The sequence below is a fragment of the Leptosomus discolor genome, chromosome 3, assembly GCF_034619465.1.
Source record: "Leptosomus discolor isolate bLepDis1 chromosome 3, bLepDis1.hap2, whole genome shotgun sequence".
NCBI classification, from domain to species: Eukaryota; Metazoa; Chordata; class Aves; order Leptosomiformes; family Leptosomidae; genus Leptosomus; species Leptosomus discolor.
In genome coordinates this window covers 36,032,636-36,052,880 of record NC_141393.1, presented here as the reverse complement: position 1 = coordinate 36,052,880, position 20,245 = coordinate 36,032,636, and the positions used below count along the sequence as shown (strand labels likewise).

The 20,245-nt window shown below is 35.8% G+C and overlaps 1 protein-coding gene across 1 annotated transcript in view; it reads right to left on the bottom strand.

The window, feature by feature from the left end:
- The window catches only part of RYR3 (ryanodine receptor 3), a 219,294-nt gene that overhangs the window by 80,723 nt on the left and 118,326 nt on the right, over nucleotides 1–20,245 (bottom strand). The window contains exons 42-51 of the mRNA XM_086462983.1: nucleotides 18,391–18,523; nucleotides 17,270–17,373; nucleotides 14,095–14,230; nucleotides 9,337–9,517; nucleotides 8,891–8,990; nucleotides 7,614–7,734; nucleotides 4,476–4,645; nucleotides 3,595–3,815; nucleotides 2,202–2,292; nucleotides 579–719 (exon numbers count right to left, since the gene is read on the bottom strand). Coding sequence (XP_086319109.1) covers nucleotides 579–719; nucleotides 2,202–2,292; nucleotides 3,595–3,815; nucleotides 4,476–4,645; nucleotides 7,614–7,734; nucleotides 8,891–8,990; nucleotides 9,337–9,517; nucleotides 14,095–14,230; nucleotides 17,270–17,373; nucleotides 18,391–18,523 — 1,398 coding nt within the window. The remainder of the gene's footprint in view (nucleotides 1–578; nucleotides 720–2,201; nucleotides 2,293–3,594; nucleotides 3,816–4,475; nucleotides 4,646–7,613; nucleotides 7,735–8,890; nucleotides 8,991–9,336; nucleotides 9,518–14,094; nucleotides 14,231–17,269; nucleotides 17,374–18,390; nucleotides 18,524–20,245) is intronic.

The window sequence follows — 20,245 nt, the reverse complement described above, 5'->3', positions numbered from 1 at the left end:
ATGTAACTTTTTCTTACTCAGAGAAAAAATGAGTAAGTGGAAAAATCCCACGATCACATTCTGGAACAGGAAAGTGGAACAATGTTTATGTCTAAGAATGCTGAATCGTATTTCTTAAGCTGGGCATCAATCAGAAAACTAACAAAATACAAGTGTATATTTGAAAACAGACAATCTAAATTTACTGTGTATACATCAACAATTCAACAAGCATATACATACATTTCTTAAAATTAATTTAATATCAGTAAAAAGTATTTTAAAAGGTTAGCAGAGCTAAGACAGGAGGAGCAAACACTGACTTGTTAGTGCAGCAAGCAATCTGCCTCATCATTAGTGTAAGGCTATATGGGTATAGCAAGACAAAGACCTGACATTTCATTAGTTTGGAGAGAATCTTTCAAGATTCAGCATTCAATTTTTCATTTGAAAGTTACTGTATCAAAAGCATTCATTGCTATATCTCCCATATCAGGTGAAAGAATTGTTAAAATAGTAACTTTCTGCAACTTTTGGCAAATTATCATTGCAATGCTTTTATAGTCATCCCATACTGTAATGTGAATTACAGTCATTACCTTATGAGACAAGGAATCAAATATTCCCCAGAAAAGTTTTTCAGTTAAATGTAATTCTTCTTCTGCTGCAATTCCATAGCTTCCCATTCCTGAAGGCAGACAATAATATTTCCAGCACTGCTCATAGTGATTTGTGAGAAGCTAGATTTTCAAGAAAATAAAAATGCATGTAAAACATTGTTATTTAACAAAATAACATACTAGTTAGTGAAGTGTGATTTGCCAGTATCTGTTTAAACAGTTACATGAGTATTACTATTTATTTCTGTCTCTTAATTTCTAATGGCTCATAAAAATGGTCCTTTTTTTCCTTCTTTTTCTTTTTGGGAGAGCAGTAGAGCACATGCTGTCAAAGTATAAAGCTTGTATTGTCCCCAGCTGCTGCTGTGGGATTCACAGTGATGAGTGATGATGGTGAGTAGCAAAATTACAAAATTGTCACCGTTTGAGTACAGATTAGCTCACAGGATAAAAATGGAGACAATGAAATGGGTATAAAACAGGACATGATAGATTCTAGTAAAAAGTTTTACAAATTCATATTGATTTTACTTCTGTAATTTGTAGCTGATGGCCTCAGTATTATTCAAAACATTGTAAAAGACACCTGCAGTACACCCTTTGAGCCATGCCTGCTCATCTCTGGAAAAACCTTTGGAAAGAAATATTGTACAGACAATCTGTAGCATACCAGAGTTAGCGTGTATGATTATTAGTGCACTTGCCACATCATTTCAAATTTCTACCGATTTTTTTTTTATAACTAAAAACTCCCATCCCATGGGAAATGCTAAAATTTCTTTTAGCATCAGAGTAGAATCCTGACATTTTAGTTTTTCCTGCAATTTTGTTTAGGAAAGGAAAATAATAACAATAATAACACTGCTGCTACTACTACTACTACTACTACTAGTAATAACAAAACCCAAATCGAACACTCCCTGTTCACCACACTTTTGCTCCAAAATTACTGATGCTCCAGAACACGCCTGTGAATCTGGCAGCTCTGCTTCAGAGCATGACAGAATTTCAATTCTGCCATAAAAAGACCTACAGACCTAAGAGCAGGCCATTTTATCCCAACAGAGACAGGAGGCAAACCTGACACAAAAATTCTAAATAAAAGTTATTTATTATCTCACAATTGTAATTCTCTATTTACAGAACAAGATGACGGATGTCTTCAGTTAAAGATTGCTCAAAAATAAAAGGTGAATTCTCTTCCCTGTATCTTATTCTCTGTGGACTTCACTCAAAATTTATCCTGTACTATGCATCTACCAACAATTAAGACAATTCATATAGCAGAAGAAATAGCAAGATAACACAAACATTTAATTTTATACTTTCAAATGCTCTTTTGCTGAAGCAGTGAAAAAGTCAACAGTTCACCGAACAGTCGCATAATCAACTTTCTCTACAGTGTTTGCATTAGGCAAGATTTCACAAAACCTTTAATCATTATATTCAATTTGAAAGACTTTATAAAACAATAACATTATTTTCAATTTAAAAGTCATTTCACATTGCTTCACCCTGCTCCATTCTGTTTTTAAAAACATGACAATAACAGACTATTGTGAAGTAAGTTTTACACTGAATGCATATACAGAAAGTATTTACCTTGAGAGGCATTTTACAGTATTCGTTGAGTAGGGGCACATCAAAAACTAGCCTTCTCAACAGCTGTTGTAGCATAGAGGGACGTAAGTGGCTGTAATTTAAAAAAAAAATACCAGAAGTTTTTAGTAAGATTCATACAGTCCAATGAAAAAGAAATAAAAAATTGAAATGAATTTGCATACTGTAATTCAAATAACTCATTGGAAGTATTTTCAAAAACCAAGGGTAGGTGCTTAAGGAATCTCACTATGCCTCATCTACTATATATAGATGAGGATATAGCACAGGAAGATGTGCTACTTCTGGACTCTCTTAAGTGAACAGACAACATGTATGATTGTGCCACATGACAGCAGAGGGAAGGGTGCTGGATTTTTTCCAGAATACACAGAGGGGACAACTTAAGCAAAAGAAACAGAATATTATCCTAACAGAATGGTTTCTGATGTGACACTGAAAAGCAACAAAACAGTCCTAACAAACTGATCTGGGAAGTACATTATGACTATTCTTAAAAGAAATAAATCTCAACTGGAAGACTAAATAAATTACACAGCATTTCTTTTCTAGCTATTTAATTTCAGTGATCTACAGGCTGAAAATCAATGTAAAAATGCTCCTTTCGTATCTTCCCCTCAGTCATCACTTTTTCAGGCTGAAGATGCCTGGTCTACTAAGCTGTTCAAAGGAGCGAAATTATTTCTTATGTTGATCCCTCTTGCTAGGCCTTTCCAAACTTCTTCCATTTCTACTATAACCTCTTTTTGACTTGAGTCCAGCCCTACGCACAAACTGAAAATGCGAACTGCATTACTAATTTCATAGTCCACTGCACAGACAAGTTGCACTACAGTTTCTGACAAAGATCAAGAATTATGATTCAGCTAGCACATCTACATTTCAATTCTTGATATAGCATCAGTGTGCAGTTCAGTTTCAGGATCAGTTTTAGGATTTGGAGAGTGGGGTGTAGCTTTTCTTTTTTCTTTTTCTTTCTTTCTTTTTTTTTTTTTTTTTAAACTACTGTCAAGGTTCTTCAAACCACAGTCAGAAATACAAACACGTTGATACCTTATATCCCAAACAATCACTTACTGTTAGACTTGCCAGAACATTTTTGGTAATTACCGGGGTTTTGGTCTTTACAAATAATCAGAATTTATCCCATATCATCATAAAGCTCATATCAGCATGACAGCTTGTATAACACATAATGGAAAAAACAAATCTATTTTCCCTTAGGGAAAAAAAAAAAATCCTATCATACACTCTGATCATTTATTACATGCAAGAATAAAATAATCTTGGTTCTACATTATACAAAAAGACAAAAATTATTAAAATACATATACTGCACAAAAGAAATCAATTTGTACACAGGTATCATACATACTGGCAAATAGCAAGCAGGCATTCTTCAATAGTGTCTCTTTGTGCTTTTGTAAGAGAACGTCCCTTGGATAACCTATATATTGTGTGAAGCATGGAGTCAACCAGAGAGGCGTGATGCTCTGTTCCAGAAAACAGGGGAGCACATCTTTTGAGCAATGGAAACACAGCTGAACAAATATATCTATTTAGTGCGAGAGCTGCCTCTGTAGTACTTAGAGAAACCTGCATGAAGTAGTAAATGATTGTTAGTATCATATGGAATAAAGTTTACTATTTTTGAAGTCTATAAAACATAACAACTAAATACTCCTTAAGTCCCCTTAGCAGCTGGGTGCTGACATGATATTCCCAGTATGCACGAGGATAAAAGCTATTTTTTTTTTTTAACTTGAGAAAATCCAAGTCATCCACTTATCTCCTATCTCTGACCGCACTGCACTCTGAACCAAATAAGAATATGCAGCTTCTTTCTTAAACAGGTTGGCAGAAAACACAAAACATTAAGCAGCACCTTTCATCTCAATTTTTTCATACCTACACATATACATGAATTTTCAGTGTAATTCTTGGAAGCACACATGAAATAAAAGTAATCATTAGGCCTATTACAGTATATCCAATGTACTTACCGTATAATTAATGGAGGCTTGTATTAAAAGATTTTAAACCGCATTATACTTGCTTCAAAGGTGGTACTGACTGCTTATGATCAGACTTAAGCACTATAAATTAATAGTAACTGAATTATTACTGTGTTTACAGTGAGCCTATACTACTTTTTTTTTTTTTTTTAAATCTGTTTTGACTTGAAATTCCATTTCTTACACTTACAGAGCCACCAGACCCAGGCACTGCAACTAAACTCCATAGCGAAATACTTACTGTATCCAAAGAGGCAGAAGCTCTTAAATCTGGTAAAAATCCAACTTCCAGTAGGTGAAGGAGGAAGCTTTGGTCCTTAATACCATAGACACGGTCCAAGAAAAGTACCATAGGTGCTTTATGATCAGGACAGAAATTTGCAGACATGTCTGGCTCATTTACTGTACCATCTACACAAATATATAATGCAATTTTTAATAGTAAATAACTGATAAAACATGAAACACCAAGACAATGAAAGACATTATAATCACTTTATTTAATGTGTAAAATCACATGTTCAATGAAAATTATATTCCTGTTCAGTTTTCTTGTACGGTGAAAAAGAATACTCTTTTTATTATTTCAAAAATCCTATTATTTTGCAATTAATTAATCTTTAACTCTTAAATGAAAGCATAAGTATGGATGGTAAAGCATTCCACTTGTTTCATTATTATTACAGAGAATGTTTATATGGTAAAATTAAAGATAAATATTACTGCAAATATTAAAAATATACAGTAACTGTAAAGTCAAAGAAGGTCAAGAATTCTAATTTTTGTCTAATGTAAACTAGGCTAGAAAGAACATGGGGAAGACAACAGTAACACAGAAGTTAACTGTGTATCAGATAAACCATCTCTGACTGTAAAGGGGAACAGGCAATTCTTGTGAAACAGAAAGGACAACAGAAGGAGACTAAGTTATTTTGCCCTAGAAGAAAATGACAGACTGGTAGTTTATAGCCCATAGAACACAGAGAAATTAACAGGAAACATGGAGATCATATGCCATAAAAACCTCATCCTCTGTTGAATTTATGCTTTATAGAAAATTTCTGATTGTATGGTTATCTTGGAAGTTATTTTGTGGATTACCACGCTGACCACTTATAGGAAAGAATCAACAGTTACATAACAAGCAAGAAGACCATCATCAATACACCTCTGCACTCTGAACTCTGATTTTGAATTATTTTTGAGTTCCAGAGTGAAGAGGGAGAAAATCCAAGAGTCTTCACTGACTTCCCTTTAACAGGTAGTGTTAAGCTGGCTGTTAGTTCCACTTACAAAAACTCATTTTCAACCTCAATGACAGGTAGAGATCCAGCTACAGTTAGCGAGCTACACAGTTTGATGCAGAGAGAGCAGCAGATCCTTGTCATGTCCTGGGTTCAGGTTTTCCTATGTGTGCACAGAGGACACAATGTTTGGGTCTTCAGAGAGTAGTCTCATTCCCCAGAGGTGAGAACGGATGAATCAGAGAAGTATGAGAAATAGATAGGTCCTACAGCAACACAGCAGCATAGCCTCGACTCCAGAGTGCCTTCCCTTGAGGTACTGAGGAGGACATAATTCTTGGGGAAGGAACGTATCTGCCTGGGAAGGAAGGATCTAATCTCTTAAGAACCACTCCTCCACCCTATGTCAGTGTGTCCCATTGCACATAGGTTCTCCTGTGATAGACACGGTTTCCAAGGATATGAAGAAGCAGGCAGTAAAAGTGGGAGTTTGCTGTATTAGGTACCAAGCTGTGTAGCTTCATGATGGGTAAGAGGGTTCCATGATAACTTGGCTATACCTTATATGGGAGGACCTTGTGGGAGGCTGGCAGAGATCCCGAGTTGCAAAGGACAGGTGAAATATTGGTGTAGAGAAGAAGGATTTAGTTAGATTGATTATAAAAGGGGGAATTCTTTGGGGACAAGATGAATGAGTACAGAAACAGCCTGCACCTTACTAAGAATGAAATCAGGCTTCTAGGATTGAACATTAGAAGTCAGAGTGGAACATAATACCTAGAAATTTGAGGAAAGACAACAGGTGTGGAGAACCTTCTTCAGATCAGGACAATTCCAAAGCAAATATGTCTGGTTTTCAATTCCTCTGAAAAGGCCAGGAAGAGATAAACAGCACAGTTCCAAGAAACAGGAAAGACAATTAAAATGCATTGTTCATGTGCGACATTTTAATCAAGGAAGTACAAACAGGACTCTATACTGAGTCATCAGAGACCTGGAGAAGGAGGCAAACAAAGGAGCCTAAAAGTCTTTATACAACACAGAATTATTCTGTATGGTTAAATCACTAACAAAACTGAGTGGGCAAAGCAGAGACCGCTACACTTCAATGCAGAGAACTCTAAGCTACTGCATCTGCAGAAAAGTAAGACATGTCTACATGATGCTGAGCTTGGAACTGACATTACAGAGATCCTGAGGTCATCACTGAAATTCTATGAAACCATCAGCTTAATATGTAGCAGTGATCAAATATGTCAACAAGATACTGGGCACCATCAGAAAGAGCTATTCAGAATGTGAGAGCTTATAATTTTGCTGCTATATAAAGTAGAAAATTAATACACAAACCAAACTGTATTATGGGTACAACCTGCTCATGTCTTGTGTACATCCCACAGCTGTTTTCCATATCACAGGACTGCAGAACAGCGATAGTGAAGGTACATAGGAGGGCAACTAAAATGATTCAGGCAATGGACCAGCTATGATGAGAGACTAAGAACAGTTGAGATTCTTCAATTTGGCAAAATGAGGACTGAGAAAGGATATAACTGAGATTTAGAAAGTGACTGATGCATCTGACAAGGTGAATGAAGACCTGCTATTCACCAAATCCCAAAATACTACAATTTGAGGGTGTTAATTAAAATTAGTAGAGTATCAGTTCTTTATGTAACAAACGGTGAAGTTCTGCAACTTAGTGCCACAGGAGTTTGTGGGTACAGACATTATTCCACAGGGATTAGATATGTTCTTGGACACCGGGTCCAGAAACAGGTATTAACGGGCATGGAGGTACATGCTAATCCTTCTAAATAAATGACTGGATGATGTGGAAGTACAGAGTCCAAGATTACACATCCCACCTAAAGAGACAGCATCTCTACAGCTAGTGCTGGAGACAAAGTACTGGGATGGATGGCCCATTAGGTGATCCTGTATAGTATTTCCTATGTGTCTTACATTCTTTGCTGCACCTGTTTTACTCAAGCAGCTCTAATTGATACATGTCTAACTAAAATCTGAAGAACAGTTCTCTGCTCATACTCTAACAAAACTGAACACCTGAAGGCTTATGTGCCAAAAGATTTTTACAAAAAGATGAACTGGTCTAATAAAAGTATTGAAGTTACCTTTGTTAACTGTTGACAGCTTTAGTGGTATACTTATAATCCCAACCAAATCTTCAGTTGGCACTAGAGATCGAAGGATTGACCTGATTCGAATAGCTTCCCCTTTTCCACTTTGAATAAGCTGTTAGAAAAAGTTTATCAATTAAGAAATTTAGTAACGATATTAATATGATTTTTTTTTCCAAACACTGGAAAAAAAATGCACAGATATTGAATTTATTCCAGCACACTCATGCAGTTGCTGATTTTTCAACTGATCCTACTTTCGAATCTGTCCTAATTTTGGTATCGTATCACTACTTCACAATATTATAAAAAACCCCACATGGATAAGATTCTTAAACCAATCAGATAAAGTGATGCTACTGAAAATTTCTAAAAGACTCATGTTACTTACAGAACCTACAGTCCCAGGTTTTGAGCTTGCCTCTTTATACTATGAACAGATGCAAACCTGTCTGATGTATCTATGCATTTTTCGATTATTTCTATGCAGTAAAAATTTCAAAAGGCATTAACATCTACAAGGTGACCAATTCCTTTCAACTTCTAGCAGAAATCAGGTATTCACAACCTGTGTCTGAAAATCTCTTCCAGTAATTTTCTTAACATGAAACTACTTTCTCTGGCAACAGGTAGCTACACACAGCTTTACAGCTAATAAAGTTAATAGCTTTGGTAACAGTAAGTAGGCAGGCTACAAGCCAAATTTCTTGCTTCTTGTTGTATTTAGATACATACTGCATTTTCAGATGGATTTATGCTACTGAAGAATTTTAAATACTGGCAAGCAAAGTCAATCTACCTAAAACTAAGTCTTGAATGTGGATGTCACAGGCACTACATTCAAAACAGTTATTTTACATATTCTTCCATGTATTAATGTGGTGTAGACACCATATTTAGTCAGTACACACGAAAGCAGCTCTGTATCACATTCTCATGAAAAATATTTTTATGGCTTTCTAGAGAACAGTAAAGCACCAGTTTCAGAAATTTGTTTAGTAGTATAAACATGCACCACTAGTAGTTAATCTTTGCTTTGGTTCTATAGTCATATAAAAATTCAAAAAAAAATCAAAAAGCATAAGGAATCAAAAGATGATTTTTTATAAACAGCTTCCAGGGAAGACATCTGTCTAGATACAGCGAGAAATGCAATGAAGTCCACCTTCTGAAGGGAAGAAGCCTTTGAATAGAGAACAGTTTAGCTAGACATGTACAGTTCTGTTTACGAATCTCCTACATTTTCTGAGCAAGTGACAAAATGAACTTACATGCATTTCTGGTGCACAGCGTCCAAGTAAATCAATGAGAGCTGAATAAAATGACATGATTGCATTGCCCATATGCACAATCTCCTCCTCCTCCTCATCACTACAAAGTAAACAATACCAGTGAGCATTTTTGCTAATGTAAGTTTATAGCTCCTCTCTGGAGCTAGGTCCATGATTCGGAGACTATTAATCACATATACTATGCTCCTCTGGCTCCGGGTTGCAGGGTTTTTATCTCTAGAGTAAGCATGCAATTGACCAGTAATAACTGACTTTATATGAGCATTCCATCTTCCTCTTTTGCTTTATGAATTCTACACGACAACTGCTTGTGGGTGTGAATCTCTAATGCCTTACACCACAGGGCCTATCATCCACATAGCGCAAGAATGCTTAAACCAGCTATTAAATCATCATTTGTCAAACAAGCATTCACATTTACTTACTCTTCTTTTTTATATGCCTGAGAGGGAAGGTCACGAGTAGGATTCTCTGAGATCCTGATAGCTTCCTGCATAGCTGCCAGCAAACCATTTCCTCCTTCTCCCCTAAGGTCTGGTCCAAAGCACTCTGGCCGTCGAATAAGGAGCTTGACAACAACACTTGCATTTTCCTCAACACTTTCACCTGCGGGCCAAAAAGCACTACACATACTTTTTCCTGAAAGGTATCCTTAAGTCAGAAGATGACCACATTTCCCCCTAAATTTTACAAAATATAAGACAAATCCTCATCCTTATTTTTGAAAACAAAAATGTATTGAGTCGGCAGCATCAGATGTGCTTTACCAAAAATATATCGAGGTTTAAAAGTGACAGTGTAGACTTGCCTTGCCTTGCAAAAGGTTTATCACGCTCAATCTAGAAAAATTCAATTTATTAGTTTCTGTGTGACCTACTCTAGGTGGTCCTGCTCTGGCAAGGGGGTTGGACTAGATAATCTTTCGAGGTCCCTTCCAACCCCTAACATTCTGCGATTCTGTGATTGGAAGGTTAATTTGCTTCTTATGGCAAAGACTGCTCTCTCTGGTGTAAAGGCTAATAGTCCCAAGAGGCAAGAAGTCTGCTATTGGGAAGGGTGAGAAGGAAGGTTTGACTTCAGCCAATCCCCCCTGCCACTCACTCCCTCCCCTCTCCTGCAGGCAGGGAGAAAATAGAAGGAAGGTCCAACGGCTCATGGATTAAGATATGACTGTCCAGTAGAGAAAGAAAAAGCTATGCATGCAAGCAAAGCAAAAAGACAAGTTCATTCACTGCTCCTCCTGCAGACGTTTAGCCAATTCCTAGAAAGCAGGGCCTCAGCATGCATAATGGTTGTTTGGGAAGACAAGTGTCATAACCACGAACGTCCCCCCCTTCCTCCTCCTATCCCTGACCTTTTATTGCTGAGCACAATGTCATGGTATGGAATATCCCTTTGGTCAGTCCAGGTTGGCTATCCCACCTCCATCTCCTTGCAGTTTCTTGCGCACCCTGAACCTACTCACTGGGGCCAGGGAAGGGACAGAGTGGGGAAAAAAAATGAGAAAGCCTTCACAGTGCATTAGCACTGCTCAGCAACAGGCAAAACATTGGTATGTTATCAACACTGTTTTGGGCATAAATAAAAAGCACAGCACTGTATGGGTTGCTATGAAAAAAGTTAACTCCATCCCAGCCAGAACTGCTACAGGGCATGAGAATGATTTGATTTTTAATGGGCCAACTGAAGCAAGGAATGTTGCTTAACATTATGTCCTTAGTGCTTCATCAGTGGAAAACTGATCTCAGAGTTTAATCTTCTCAATATGTTTACAGAATAACAAATTATATTTTAGGTTAAATATACCTAGAGTAAAATCTGATTATTTCTGCTGCATAATTAAATATTTGTTAAATTTTCTGCTTGCTATTTGAAGCCTGAAATTGAATACTTCATCTTTTCTATATATAAAAATCACATTAAAATCAGTTTTAAAGGTCATGGCTTGCCTGAAACAACCTCATTTATAACAGCTTTGTGTGGAAAAATGTGTGCATATTTGAAAAGGGAAAAAAGTGCGTTTAACTATTGTATTGAGTACAGGCAGACAGATTGTGATCTAGATGCTTGCTGAATAAAAGTCATTAGGAAAAGGAACCTTCATATAAATGAACTCTTTGTATGTAACTAACTGCTTCATGAACTGCAGTTAGTGGCACATGGAGGTATGATAGGAATAATAATTGGGTCAAAAGCTCAGCTTATGGTTAAATGAAACTGTTTAGAAATTCACAGTGACTACCTTATAAGAATACTGATAATGTGTAGGAAGTTATTAAATTAATGGGACACGTGGGAAGAAAACAAATTACAAGAAAAGAAACAGTTCACAGTCACTGAACTTGTGACGTCAGTAGCTCGGATCATCAGTATCTATATTTTACACGCAAGCTACAATACTAAATCAGTACAGGAACGCAAGCAGAAAGTTTATATTAAACTGAATGTTGCAGCTTTAGCAGCCGCCAAAAAAGTAGGATTAGAAACTGTGGTTTAGCTGAGAGCAGCAGTGGTGCTACCAGGAAGTCAGAGTCAACGGAAGGCAATGGTAGAGGAGATAACTGGGACTGACTGGCTCTAGAAGAAGCAGCTAAACACCTTAAACATGTCAGTCTTGTATTTTCCCCACTTAAAACACCAGTATGATATTGATATGGAACGTAGGATGAGAAGAAATGGCTCCAAGTTGTGCCAGGGGCAGTTTAGAAGGGATATTAGGAAAAATTTCTTCACTGAAAGCACTGGAACAGGCTGCCCAGGGAAGTGGTGGAGTCACCATTCCTGGAGGTACTGAAAGGACGTGCAGATGTGGCGCTTAGGGACATGGTTTAGTGGTGGACTTGGCAGTGCTAGATTAACAGTTAACTTAGGGTCTTTTCCAACCTAAATGATTCTATGATTTTATACTTTAACTACTGGTTTTGCAAAGATTCTGTCTTTTCTCTTTTTTTTTCCCCCCTTTCTTTCTCCATTTCATTCACCTTATTTTCATACTGCAGGGAAAAAGCAGGATTTTAAATCTTAAAGTCAACAATTTTCGTTTCATTTCATTAAAAGTGAAGTGAAAATCTTCTAAGTGAAGATTTTTAAAATAATGAATTAAGTAAAATCTAATCTCCAAAAAATCCACTACATACCACTCTATAGATATACAAACAATCATCAGAACATGCACAACATTCAGCTACAGTTACCAGATGTTCCAGAACCCTTGCATATTTCACAGATCTTTTGAGGAGGCAAATACAAAACCCCCTAAAAAATTCTAAGGGACTGTATGAATCCATATTGCAGAATAAAACAGCGAATACAAACAAAATTATAAAATGTAATTAATTTTTAGTTTAATAGAAGCACTACCAATAATGTTTTGAGTGGCTCATTTCCAATACAATTTAGATCTAGATGTTAAAAAATTAATCTTAATTTGTGCAGTTTTCGACACAGTTTTCGATAGCTTTGTGAGGAGTGCATTTTAGAGTAAAAGGAAGCACATATCATAAAAAGCCCGTTGCAGGAAGTATTAATTTAGAATGTGCAGGAAAGAAAGGTCAAACTAATCTTCAATGTTGCTTTACTGGAGTCAACAAAAGTTTATCAAGAATTACTTAGTCTACGCTTCCAATTTACAATTTCATGTACACTGCATTTGCTACTAGAATCTTATTCTGACCTTCTCTGTATATATATATTTCTCTTCCATATCCCCTTTGATGAGATGCCAAACTGCTGGAAATAGCTTTAATATCTTGCAGCCTGCTCTAATTTACCTCACAAGCCAAGTTAATAAAGAATTTTGCTTGAAGAAAAAAGTTTTGCTTATTCTAAGGTTTCACTGGCCAGAATCAAAATTCATTCATGTGTTTATGAGTGTTTGTTGCTTTTATCTCAACAACCCAAATATTTTACTAATTTATATTTGTAATTGTTCTCTCCAGCAGAGGACACAGAGAAATTAGTAATCTGATTTTCAAAAGTGCTGTCTCCAAAACTGTCATAATGAGAAGGTTCAAAACCCCAACCATAACTTTTTCCAGAAATAAAGCAACTGAAACACTTGAAACTAAAAATTAATTCTACTGACTAGCAGTCTGTCCCGCAAAGTTTACTCTTCATACTAAATAAACTATTACAAGAAAGATCACAGTCACCTTCATCTAATTATACAGAGTACTGTTAACATTTATTGAAAAAATCAACAATGAAAAACACATACTTTATTAACTCAATGACTATTTTTTCTAGATTTCTTATAGCAGTTTGTCAAGTTAGTTTAGCTCAACAGCTATAGGCTCATCAACTAATGAATATACTTCAGGTATGTTCACTGAACTGAACAGTAAAGATGTTTATTGTTTCTGTTTCAGGTAGTATTTGCTAATTTCAGACCAGTAGTATGTGAACAGAACAGACAAAATCCGAAAATTAGACTGTTTAAAATTATTTCCCTTCTGGCTGTCCCTAGCTGTCCTTTAAACCACTTTCCACATTGGCAGACTAGATAGGTGTTGAACAGACAAATCTGATCTCATCTAATCTCTAATCCAAATTACTAGTTTGATGAAAAAAATCAACATGAACTGGAGGATGCTTTTTGTTTAGTGGCATACAGATATAATCTAAATTTGATTCTATCATATTTATTTCATAAATTTCAAAAGGAAATTGCCCACGGAAGCAAGTATAAGATAGTTACCCAAGAGATTTTTTTTTTTTTTTAAGACATCAGATTTAAGGTACACAGTCAAGGTGCTTTAGAAACACTGGTCCCTCAGAATTATGTAAACATGCGACCTACTGGAAATTTGCTTTTTGTAATGTGAAATGGTTTAATTACAAACCTCTAAATCTCCCAGTGGTATCGTGGCCAAGAAAGGTCCAAAATCAGTGCTCGCTGGTTTGTTTGTAACCAGCATATATGGTATATGTAAATACTGCAGTTTACTTACTGAAAGAACTCCTAACATCATTTGCTACCTTAACAGGTTACTCCAAGTAGAGAAAAAATGTACCTAACTATGAAGATTCAAAAAATTACAAGCTGCATATACCAATAATCTTGTAATTGTAATGAGAACAGTATGCATTAACCTCTCTTCATTCATTAACACATTTTTATGGTTAGAAAAGTAATTTTAAAGAAACCTTTTGATGGAATTGGGATGCCAAGAAATTACACTTACTGTTAACAAAAACTGCAAATCTTAAGAATGACAGGTAACGTTCACCCTCTATGGGATTCCATCCAATGTCTGGATATCCTTTAGCCAGCAATACCGGACAACTCTGCAGGCCGCAACCTGCTAGGTATGTAACAACCTACAATACAGAAGCAATCATTTATTCATGTGTTTAGAAATAAATTTCTAAAAAGTAGTATTAAACAAAATGAACTTAGTCCTTTTTATTTTAGTAACAAGGTTTTTATATACGAGGTTTTTATATACTAAGTTTTTTGCCTGAGAAACTACAAACATAGCTCATTATTGCATCAGTCTTAGTTTCTAGTTCTTGCTTTTGATGATGATCAAAAAGTCAAGCAGTCTTTATTTCTGAAGTTGCCTAATTATATGATGACACAACAACACAACAACATGAAGAAATGTGGAATGTGAAAAGCAGAACAAAGTACGGTGGAATTCAGCTTTTTTTTTTTTTTTTATTACAGCACATAATCAACAGTTAAAATACTATTTAAGAACTTTAAAAATCACATCAGTAACCATGTATGGCTAATTTGCTACAATAGCAAAATAAATATTGCATCAAAATGCAAATTTATTTACACTAACTACAATTTTCAGAAGACTGATAAACATCAGTGAACGTTTTAAGAGCCTGAAAATGGAAAGATTAAAATTGTTGGTAATATGTAAATTCCTAACACAGCATTTCTTATCAAAAGCAGTATCTTTAACTAATAGAACTCTTTGAGAAATGATGACAAATTTCATTAATTACAGCAAACTGAATTTCTGAAACATGTACAGAATGATTTATCAATCATTTAAAAGGAAATCTGCAGATAACTGCACGAACATGTGATTTTTGGTTTTATGTAAAATACACAAAAGGCAACACATGAACATGATTATAGTACTTAAAAACAATTTGAAATAGGTAATGAATATCAAGAACCTTTCATGAACCTGCAAAAGGAGATGCAAATTATCGTTTCTTACAATGCAAGGCAGCCAAAAATGGGTGGCAAAAGGGAGACAGGTTTTTCTATTTGGAAAAGGGAGACGTTATTCTGCTTAAGCGCCCTATAGCAATTCCACCATCCGTGAGATCATATTTAAGCCATTATCTAACGCCCTAAGAGAGAAACTAGTTATGAATTCAGGAAGGATTATACCTCTGCTGATACAAGTTGCTTCCAAAAGGCTGCAACTGAGGAAAAATGGGCTGATGTGAAAAATTCGCTTATTACTTGGTGCACTCAGTGGAAAAAGTATGCAATTCCTAACAGGACTCGATAGTTTTCTAGTATCCATTCAGAGGATATGACTGAATACACACCTGTAGGAGTCTAGAGATGCAGCTCATATAGAATGTGAGAAAACAGGCAGAATAAATCTGTTCTTCATCTCTTTTCAGATTTTATAATGCTACAACCAAACCCCATAATTTTCATCCATTCAGTTTACTAGAGTATGTCATCAGGCCATGGGATACTTTTCTTGTGCAATCCTTTACCTTCTGCACATTCACATATTTGCAATAAAAAGAGATCAAATTTGCAACAGCAAAAGTTCAAAAGTTAAGTTGTCTATGTTTAATTTCATTGCTTTAAACACAGGCTTTATGTTACAAAGTCACACAGAAACACCGCATCATTCTGTGAGTAGGGTATGTATTCCACACTCACCAAATCGATAGCTGTACAGTATTTGTTTTTTTTCTTGTTATTCAGTATATAGATTTATTTACTGAATAACATCCACATACTGCACTACATTAAGTTGTTGACTCACCAAAGTTAATACATTACAGCCAATACATCACCATTCTTACAGCTGAAATGACTGATGAATTTCTGAGACACGCAACCCGATTTTTCACCATAAAATACTGTGTATGTTGCAGCTGATATCTGTTACTGCTCGAACAATCAGCACTTGTACAGTGCCAAGCACTCCAAGGTAAGCAATTGGTAAATGAGGAACATGCAAGCTAACGGTCAACAGTGAAATTCAGTTTAAGTGACTTGCCCTACAGTACTTTCCATGAAAATAAAGACAGTCACCAGTTGCGTTCCAGTCACTAGTGGTGTATCCCAAGGGTTGATACTGGGGCCAGTACTGTTTAGTATCTTCGTTAATGACAGGACATATGCACTCTCAGCAGTTTTGCAGGTGATACAAAATTGATAGTTGCTCTCAATGCTACCTTTATTTAATTAGTATATGCCTGTGCTCTCTCATACCCTTCCCATTTATATTTTTGTCTCTGTTTTCTCCTAGCTATCCCCATCACATGTCCATTTATGTCCATTTCCCAACTCTTCCTCTCCCACAGCATATGCTGACCACAAACACCCCCACAAGCAGATCTACTCTCAACACAGGATTCTCCCATACTGCACAGAGGCTTTCCCTGTGCTAAGCTATCATTTTGGTGTTTAACTGTTCTCCTCCATTTATGTTAAAACCTGCCTTCTGCTCCCCACTATTGTGCTAGCACATATCACTTCCTTTCCCTGCTGTCCTCCTCTTCTCCCTGTGCACCCAGTTCTTAGTCTATTTTCTATCCTGGATATACAAAGAACTTTCATATCATTTTTTCTATCCTTTTACCCACCATTTTCTAGTTCATCCTGCCTCTCCTCACATTTCCCTTTATTTCTAACCATTGCCAATGACCTGAGTCCTGGATTCAGTTTCCTACTGCAACTACCCTTAAAATCCTGTTCCAACTTCCCTTCTTCAAATACCCGCCCTTCGATTCTTTTAGCTCTTACCTCCATCCCCATCAATCTCTATAGTTTATTTAAGCCAAAAGACTTGTTTCCTTTCTTAACATTCTCCTCTTAATTCTCAAATTTGATCCTCCCCAAACAATGTTTCTTGATACACCTTTCACACCTTTTTTCTTGTCACCCTTTCTGCCTGATAACAATAGCGAAAGGATGTAGAAGATAGAAATAAATCTCTTTTGCTGTCATCCCCACTAAGTGTAAAGCAAAATCAGGGAAAATGCTGCTCAGTCAGCCTTACCTTGAGACAGCACATACCTAGAGCAAGTATTTCTGAGGAGATCGTATCCAAAAATTACTATGATCAAACTTACCCTTTTCCCTTCTAGCACAAGTATACTCTTTAATAAATAGGTAAATAGGGCAGAGTGATCACTTACCTTATCGAGATCCGGCTCCTCCAATGCCAGTGCAAGCTCATTGTTGTCCATTACAGAGGCTGCTGCAACATCTAGTGGTGTTGAACCTCTCATTGAAGGAAACGCTGCAGAAGAAAGTTAATACACAGTAATTAAATTTAGTTTGCAGTAATCACAGTCATGCAGCAGAGGGCAGCAATCACACTGGAATCCAGAACATAAATTATTAATAGTACATTGTATGGCTGTTCTTCAATAAAGAACATGGTTAACTGTTTTGAATAATGTTAAAATAAATGCTGAATTTTTTTTCTGATTTGACATCCATATCTATAAACATACTCAACCACATTGGTTTTAAATGCAGATGAAGAAATCAGTATTAACAACATGGCAAATCAGAGGAATACTACACTTTTTCTTTAGCAGAGCAACACGTTAACTATGTAATTCTGCACAACTCTATCAATTCAATATTTTAAAATATGCCTATATTCAGCTAAAAGAGACATTCTCAAGCTTCAGCATTACCTGTTTGATTTTTTTTAGTCTTATCCCATTTTCTGTGTTCAATATGGGCAAACGCAGGCACTGAAATGGTCACCACGAACAGCTAAAGCACTGTGAAATCCCATGCTATCTTGCCTTGCAATACCTTATTAATATAGCCATCTATCTAGCCAAGACAATTTTCCTTATGTCACAAAATCTAATGCACACACATTAAAAACCCATACGTTCAGTATTCCAAAGGAAAAATACAAAATTCACACCAGTGGCCTAAACTTTACAGGGAAGAGAAATGAAACCAGATGAAACAGAAAAGCATCATAAAGGGTTAATTTAATCTTAGATTTCCAATCACAACTATTTTGAATGGAAAAAATGTCACACTGTATGAATTTAATCCTTAATTTTTCAAGGTATTTAAAAACACAGATGTAGACTATTCTGTTTCTAATGCAATTCACAAGGATGAAAGGAAAATGGAAAAAAAAAAAAGAGTGAGAGTAAAACCACAAAGTGGTTTAACCTTCAGAGAGGCTTCATCACATGCTTCAACTTGCTATACAAATTAAATACTAGTCTTGTGATACCACAGTTCCTCCTGGACTTTTAGCTGTTACAGCCACATGACGTACCTAGTCCAACGCTGCTGTTTTCCAGTAAGTAACTAAGATGCTCAAACATGGCCTTTTGGTTTTGACGACTAATTCGACAGAAGTAGCACAGGAATCGACAACAGCTTGCCACCATCTTCGGAAAAACGATCTGCTGAAGAAGAAAGTTGACAAAGCAGTGAAATATGTTAATTAACAATCTGTTCCAATTCTCTTTCCTGCACTCCTAACAAGCAAAGTATAGTGAAGTTACCAAGGTGATAACCAGCTGACAAGTTGCTTTGCTTCTAACTTAAGAAAGGACCCACACTTCCTTTCAACTTTTGCATTCATTTGGCCATCATGTTTAAAACGCTGAAAAATCATTTTGCAGAGGACTATAGGGGACATATAAGGGGAAAAAATGGAGAAATAATTCTCATGAAAGCAATTTGTAGACTAGCAAATACAGGTATACAAAAACTATTTAACAGCATTATGATAACAAGCTCAACCCCCAATACTATGTCACAGCAGATGAAAGAATATTGAAGAACCTTAGTTTATCCTCCCGTATTACAAAAAGAATATACTGTTTTCATATAAAATATTTCTACGAGACTCCTATGTCATTCAATGCATAGGCCTGATAAGATAAAACAAAACATTAAATTGCTTTAACTATCCAATGCTTTTAAAACAAAAAACAATCAAAAAAACCTCCAACACTTTTCTTGCTGCACATTATGCTGCAAGGATTTCTCCTCTGAAAATAAAATAATTTCATCTGTAGCACTCATCAATGTTTCACAAGTTGCAATTAGTCATAACATCTTCTGAGATGAAAAAGTTATGCCATTCTCACATTCTACTGAGAAGAGCTGAAAGAACAAGATAAAAAAAAATCATGCGACAGATTTTTGATGCTTGTTTAAAGGTTTTTTTACCCGATTCACTAAATTTACCATTATATAGCACTTTTTAAAATGTGTCAAATTCAGTTGCAGATCTGTGTCCTAAGGATACTCACAAAATTAATGGGAAAAACCATTACCATCAAGGAGAAGTCTTTTTTAAATAAGCTGACTAGCAACCTTTAGGCACATTCAAAAATATTTTCTATGTATTATATATATGTTCTATAATATCCAAGGTGGTATCTGAGCATTTTAATCACAGTATCATGGGGTTTTTTCTTCCTATGACATCCTGCCTCCTTTACTTCATACCCTTCAACTATAAATAATATTGCTTATACTTTATTATAACAAACTCTGATAAATGTTGCCTTCTTTACAACACAACTCTAATTCATTCTGAGAAGCGCAACCTTTTCACTTAACGAGACAATCTTGAAAAAAAAGAGATTATGTAGTTAAAAGCCATATGACATGTATTATATTTTCAAGACATCAGGTACACTTCCCAAATTCCAGAGACTTGATTAACTGCAGTTTTACTTCGGCATAGGTTCTTTGCTAATATATGAGGCTCATTTGTCTATGTTGCTCATGAAGAAGCTATTATGTACAAGCTGCCTTATATACGAGTTCTGTTCTTAAATTTAGGGTAGATGAAAATGAATGAAAAACATTCATTCATTCACGAAAACATTCAACAAAGCTTCCACCCCCAAATTTAGAGGGATTTTAACAGAATGTGTGACATAACTTTGTTTAGAAAATTACAGTAACAGCAATACTGTATTGTCATTTTAGAAGTTCCTCATTATTGACAGGAATACATATGAATATGGGATTCTAACTTTCTAAGAGTAAGAAATATTTTTGAAGTAAAATGATTCAATCTTACAGCCGAAAAGGGTGTTGCTCAGGATTCTCTGAAAATGAATGAACAATCAAAACCAGAAACCAACATGACATTAAGATTCCAAAAT